Source organism: Medicago sativa, chromosome 6 (genome assembly GCF_051527215.1).
Source record: "Medicago sativa cultivar Bolivia chromosome 6, Bolivia_mono, whole genome shotgun sequence".
NCBI lineage: Eukaryota > Viridiplantae > Streptophyta > Magnoliopsida > Fabales > Fabaceae > Medicago > Medicago sativa.
In genome coordinates, this window is record NC_140754.1 from 20,496,274 (window position 1) to 20,503,051 (window position 6,778).

General features: G+C 29.2%; 1 protein-coding gene across 1 annotated transcript; it reads right to left on the minus strand.

Moving 5' to 3' along the window:
- Positions 1–201: 201 nt before the first annotated feature.
- On the minus strand, positions 202–3,420 carry LOC146913573 (beta-glucuronosyltransferase GlcAT14A-like). Its single transcript, XM_085716765.1, has 4 exons — positions 2,617–3,420; positions 2,411–2,486; positions 1,835–1,950; positions 202–814 (listed from the first exon to the last, which is right to left on the minus strand). The coding sequence occupies exons 1-4, from the start codon at positions 3,113–3,115 to the stop codon at positions 291–293; spliced, it is 1,215 nt and encodes a 404-aa protein (XP_085572891.1). The 5' UTR covers positions 3,116–3,420; the 3' UTR covers positions 202–290.
- Between the last annotated feature and the right edge of the window lie 3,358 nt (positions 3,421–6,778).

Genomic DNA, 6,778 nt, shown 5'->3' on the forward strand with positions numbered 1-6,778 from the left:
TAAGATAAATTAAGGCACTAGGTCTGATTTATCACAATGTATTTCCGTTTGGGTTGTACCCGAGTTAGGTCTAATATCCCCACTGTATCTCTTTGTTTTCATTTAATATAATTTTTTCTTTTGCCTAGAAAAAAAAAATACAACCTACGGCCCTACATCAACCTTTATTGATAATAAAGAGATTAATCATTTGCATAAGTATAAATCTTGAACTCGCAAAATTTCTCCATTATATCATATGACTAAATTCTTTACAAGTGATCAACTATATATGAAAATTGAAATTAAAGTTACCGACATTGTTGTTTGCGTAAATTTTTAAATGAAATAATATTTGAAAGCATATTTTTCATCTTTTTTGAGGCTAGACTTGGCTTAAGAACACCATAATTCTCAATTTTCAAACCATGACATGCTCTATGCTTTCCACCTTGTGATGGTGATGAACACCATCCTCCAAAAGAAAATTGTCCACGATTTCTCCTCAAAAGTTCTCTATCAATTTTATCAAGAACAATATCATTTTTCTTAAATTTTCTAGCAAATGGACGGTTGCTCAAAACCATTTTCCTATAATCTTTGAGTGTTAGAGATCTTGGATGTTGTTTTGGAGGATTATCCCAAGTAATGTAGTGTAAATCACTATTAGCTGTGGTGTTCTTGTAGTCTTTAGAATTGCATATAACTGTTTGGAAATATCCTTCTGGAGATGACACAAAATTTGTGTAGTATAGGAGGAGGATCCTTGGTAAATTTTCCCACCCAAGAATACAATACTCAGAAAAAGATCTTGATAGCATTGTCCAAGCTGAACCTAGATTTTTGAATAGAAATAACAAGTTAATGAATGATTGGAAGTTCAACTCAATAAAATTACAGAAACAATCTTTTGGCACATAAATTTGGCATTAATTTGGAAAACAATTTAACTTGAAATTACCATCCAACTATATGGTTAATAACATTTACTAGATGATTAACATGATATTATAGTTCATTGATCAACACAAACTATATGGGTAGTCACAATCATTTGGGCACCATATTTGAACGCACTCACATATTTTAAAAAAAGTATAAAGAAAAAATAATTCCATAATATATTTTTAAAATAATTAAATAATATGTATTTTGGTGGATGTGTTCAAATTTTATGTTAAAATCATTGTGATCATACAAGTATTTTTCTTAACCACTATTGTTATTGGGTCGTGAGGTGGTCCTAAAAATCGTCACATTGACCTATGAACAAAACACATACGTAGAGGTCTTCTTGAACTAACTCAGTTGGTAGGGGCAATACATAATATATGCAAGGTTTGAGGTTCAAATCTCGGTCACCACAAAAAAAAGACACACATGATGTAAATTAAGACGATTTTTTTTTTTTTTATATTGAAAAGCAACTAAGAGTGTGTTTCAATAAACAAGTTATTTAGCATGTTATGATAAAAACATTTATCATAAACTATTTTCATAAACTATCTTAAAGAACTTATTCAGATAATGTCACAAATACTTATACCAATAGATAAGTTTAAATAAATCAATTCAAACCACGACGAATATTCTTTGAAATTATGGTGCATAAAATAGATCCAACCGACCAAAATAAATGAATGCCCTCGAGTGATGCAATATTGGAAAACTCTAACTATAACGATTACTCTGTTAGGATTCAGAGCCTCACATGCTATAGATAAGTCAATTAATAATAAAATACTTCACGTGAAAGGTAAATTACAAATGCATGGAGTTGAAGATTTAGATGCATATTGCATATGATGATACTAAAGAACAAATCTAAAGGATTAAAGGCAGAAGAAAATGACACCTGTATATAGTTTAAAAGCTGTTGGGAGACTCCTTTGCTTAGTTACCTGCCAAATATCTGATTTCTTTTGGCTATAAAGTGCTGGATCTATAAATATTGGCTTCCCTCTTTTATTGCTGGAAAATATGTATAAAAAATTAGAATTTTGAGTAAAATGGTCATAAAAAATTGAGTTAATCACCAATTTAGTCACTAAAATTTGGACGATAGATTATTTTTAAATTAATAAATTTTTAGTATAGGGGCATAGTACAAGTGATTGGTGTGCAGCTTGTAAATGTTCTCATGATAAAAATAAAAATATTAAACTTTTAAAATGATCTATATGAGATTAAAAATAATTCATCACATTAGTTCCTTTGAGGTAATTTTAGAGACTAAATATTGACTGAGCCAATAGACTAAATATTTTATAATTTCATATATTATTTTATTGACTGACACAAATTAATTAAATTCTATAATTTTAGGGACTAAATTAGTACATTGATTCAAACAAAAATATTATAATAGAGCAATTTTTATTTTTATTTTTATAAAAGTAATAGAGCAATACTAGTACTACTTAGTACTTACAATTTCCAACCCAAATGACTGCTATGGTGAATGAAATTCATATGCTTTGGAACTCCAGAAAAGGCATGGATCAGATCTGAAAATTGGAAGATTTCATAATTAATTCACATAATGCTAGATAACAAAATATGCAATTATTTAAAAAAAAAACAAATGATTCAAAAAATAAAATGGCATGATCCAATATTAAAGGCCACTCACCATACCATCTTGTGTAACCAAAGGATAATCAGATGCACTAAGATTAATAAACCAATCCCATTTACAACTCCTAAGAAGAATTGCCATAGCATGAAGAGTTGTAGAAAGCATAGTTGGACCTTTATATGTAACAAAGTTACTCTTCTTTATAATCCAAACATTTCCTACTTGACCAAAAACAGGTTCATTAGTCACATAATCAATCACATCTCTATGATCTTTCTTTGGTGCACCATGATCCATATGAATCAAATAATAATTTCCTGGATGGTACAAAGCCTTCAACAACCTTTTGATTTTCATAGCATCTCCTTTTGAACCTGAAATTAAATATGCAAAACTAATTGGATATTTTTTGTTGGTATTGGAGATGTTGAAGGTTGTGTTCATTGGTTTTGGAGGACTATATTTTAAGGCTGGTATGGTTAATTTGGTGGGAATGTAAAGAACAAAGAACAATGTTGAGGTAAGGATAGAGGCAATGATGAAAATTTTGATATCCATTTTAGAGATGATTGTGAAGAAATTAAGTTTGGGAATGGGAGAGAAAGTGAGAAGAAAATATATGAGAGTTGAGTAAAGAGTAATGAAGAAGTGGTTAAATGCTTTGATAAAGGGACTTAGTTGAAGAGTGAATATAATGGGACTAAATTTTTTGAAGTGTGTGGTTTACTTAATTTTTGGATTCTTTTCTTTTATAACAAGGCCTCTCCATGTGTCAATGATTTTTTTGATAAGGGAAATATGTAGATTCCATCATAGGAGCTACTAGGAGAACAATCACATGCACTAGTTTATAGTTTGTTGATTCTTCTAACCCAAATTATTCAATGATATTTATGGGAAATTTTTTTTCAGTGATATGTTAATTTTGTTGGAAAAATTTCAGTTATTTAAATTATAAATTAGGTTTAAATATACTGCTTTTTTGTTTTTAGTTCCTAAATTTTTCGGTACTTTTAGTTCTATTTAATATACTATTTTATTTTGGTGATTTTATTAGATAATTACGAAATGACAATACTCATCGAAAACTCATACACAAACATAAATAGAGAAGCTATGATTTGAATCCATATCACGGTGTCAAACCTAATAATATCGTCATTTTTATTAATTGAGTTAAAACTTATGGAGGGTTATTGTTTTATTTTGTGGAATATTTGTTTTTATCAAAATTTATATTTGTAAGATGTAAACATTTGATTTCAGTCTATCCCTCTAAACGTGCTACATAAAAACTAAATTGAATATTATAGAGATCAATTTCAACTTGAATAAATAATTGTATATTTTTTTTTGAGTAAAAATAATTGCATATTTGAAAGGGTTATTATTATTTTTATTCATAATATTTCTTTTTTTGAAATAATTCATAATATTTCTAGAAAACCATATTTAGATTGCCTTGTGTTATTTTTTTTCTTCATTTCAAGTGTCCTAGTCAAAAAGAGGTTAGAGACTCATATTCTGCCACTTTCGGATGGAACAAAGAAGTTTGTAAAGTAAAGAGAAATTTCTTATTCTTTACCTTTGTGGTTTGGTTACAAAAATACCCTTGATTTTGATTCACTGCCATGTGGGTTGTAATTACCATTCAGGAAGTGTATGGCCAAAATTGGAAAATAATTTCTAATCAGTTTATGTCACACCAACTAGCTCCTGCTCATGAAAAGCTATGTGAGAACTAATACCAACCTTTTAAAAAATCATCATGTTCTTTAATTAAATCAAGAAAACTTGTATTTCACACTTGTCCAGCCTAATTTTTTTTAGCATGAAGTTGAGATGAATCAATATTAATTGTGCACCTAATGTTAGTTCCATAAATTAAAACCCTCTTCATTTATAAAAATAAATGGAGATTGCTTTGGTAGAACGGTGACGTTGTTACATTGAGACTGGTTCAAATCTAGAAACAACATCTCTAGACCATCCATTAGTCATATTTGATGCCATTGTGGTATGTAATTACATGCAATTGTGGCCGCAATATAACAATTTTTTAGGTCTATACAACAGTATTACAATTACAATTGTGCGTTAACTATATTTGTCAACATTTTATCGTAATATTAAAGTTCATTGTGCAACTACAATCACAATTTAAAACCATAAACTATTATATAACTTATCTCAATCTCATTGGTCTAATAATTTCTTTTTTGGAACATAAAAAAACCATGTTGAGAGTAAATTGGATAACAAATAATTAAACATTTTGATAGTAAATACTATGCATCATGCGATACAAAGCCGACTAAATTGGATACTCCAAAATCGGGTCTCCAAATTGTTTAAGACGATCTTGACTCTATACCAAGAATACAACTATTTGTAATTATAGTCCTCATCATGAGGTACAATCAAAGCATCAATGTAAGGAGTCTATGACAAGTAAACAAAAGACATTGCTTTCTTAGAAGGTTACAAAACGGAACAATAACATGAACCATGCCAAAAGACATAACAAACTTTCATGACTCAATACTTATATTTATACATTGGACAGCAATACAAAATATAACCACCATTTTCCAAATATCAGAAAGAAAGAAAATTAAGGATATTTCTCCTAAGGATCTTCCAAGTTACAATAGTCATACATGTAACAAAAACAAGCAGGGGTAAAAAAAAACTCACATTTAATTGGTAGTTTGTTTTTTTCTTTTGATTAATGATTAAAAACAAGGCACATTCTTTTCCCACTCTATTGAGTTTCTCGCGCGTCTTATCAAGTCCGAATTATAAAATTCGAATGACATAAATACCCTACAAAATCCTTCAAAATACGTTAAAATATGTCAGATTTTAGAATCCGAACAGGGCGCATGAGAAACTCATAGGGCAGGAAAAGTAACTTCCTTAAAAACAATTGCATTAGACAAAAAAGACAAAGGCCCAACAGGCTCAAGTCGTTCAAATACAAAGGCATCATAAAAGGGGATGTCTTCTATACACACCCCATCTTTTGGAATTACTAAAATACAAATAACAAAAGCAAAGGTCAATAATCCAACATTGCTTGCTACATACTCCATAAATTTATTAATACTAATGTATTTATTAATAAATATAATATAGCACTTGAATTTGAGGCATGGTTTCATGTATAACAAAAAACTTCATAAACTTCATGAATTCATCAAGTCAATCAATTTATATATTCCTTGTACCTTCTTAGGTCACTAGCTTTTTCTAAGCAGATAAGAACCAAAATATAATGTTCTCATTTTCATGATTTACGTAGTTGACTTAATATAAAGATTAGAGTTTCAACTTTGACCTTACTCCCTTAAAAAAACTTTGACCTTCCTCACAAAATTTAGCCAAAACAGTTCCTAAATTAGCTTGCTTTCCTACAATTTTGCAATCAGTGCTTAGAAATCGGAAAGTAGCTTTAGAAACACTTCATAATTTAAAACTTGTTATATAATTTGTGTGCATAGAAAACCTTTTTCTATTTGATCAAAAATCTCATTTAGTTCTCCTAGTTTTCTTTCTTTAAAATCATGTATACAATACGACTTTCTGAATTCTAAATTGTTGGTTTATAAAGAATGAGTAAAAGAGTTTAAGGAAACACGAGTGAGGGAACACCTATGTCAAATATATTGAAGATTTTTGTAAAATATTGGGTCCAAATCACTTGTAAGAGACCGATATGGGTGAACCATCATATATTAATTTTCTTACAATGGCTGTAGGATATGTTTGATATGCCAAAACAATAGACATTATACTTTATAAGCAAAATTACACATGCGATCATTTGACCTTTTGCTCATACGGTCTTTAAGTTAAGAATTCAAGGTATTTAAGTTAAGAATTCAAGGTATAGTTCCACAACGTAACTCAATACTTGTCTAAAAATATAGACGTTATACATAACTTTATAAACAACACATGCAATCATTTTACCTTTTTTTATGCGATCCTTCAAGTTAAAAATTTAAGGTATAGTTCCACAATGCAACTCAATTCGATGCTTGTCTAAATTAACATCGAGATTGACAATTTACGGAGAGTCGGCGTGGTTTTGTAAAAGAGAAATTCTTACATGAACTCTTACCTAAGAGATCATTCTTATACCCAACCAATTAAAATCAAACATCTCATTAAAATAATAAAAAATAATTAATATCATAATTTTTTCTCATTATTTTT

Excerpts from the sequence above, each read along its gene's own strand:
- LOC146913573 (XM_085716765.1), bottom strand. The coding sequence starts at position 3,115 with ATGGATATCAAAATTTTCATCATTGCCTCTATCCTTACCTCAACATTG. Across the intron at positions 2,487-2,616 it reads TCCTTTGGTTACACAAGATG|ATCTGATCCATGCCTTTTCT; the intron begins GTATGGTGAGTG and ends TCCAATTTTCAG. Across the intron at positions 1,951-2,410 it reads AGTCATTTGGGTTGGAAATT|CAATAAAAGAGGGAAGCCAA; the intron begins GTAAGTACTAAG and ends CATATTTTCCAG.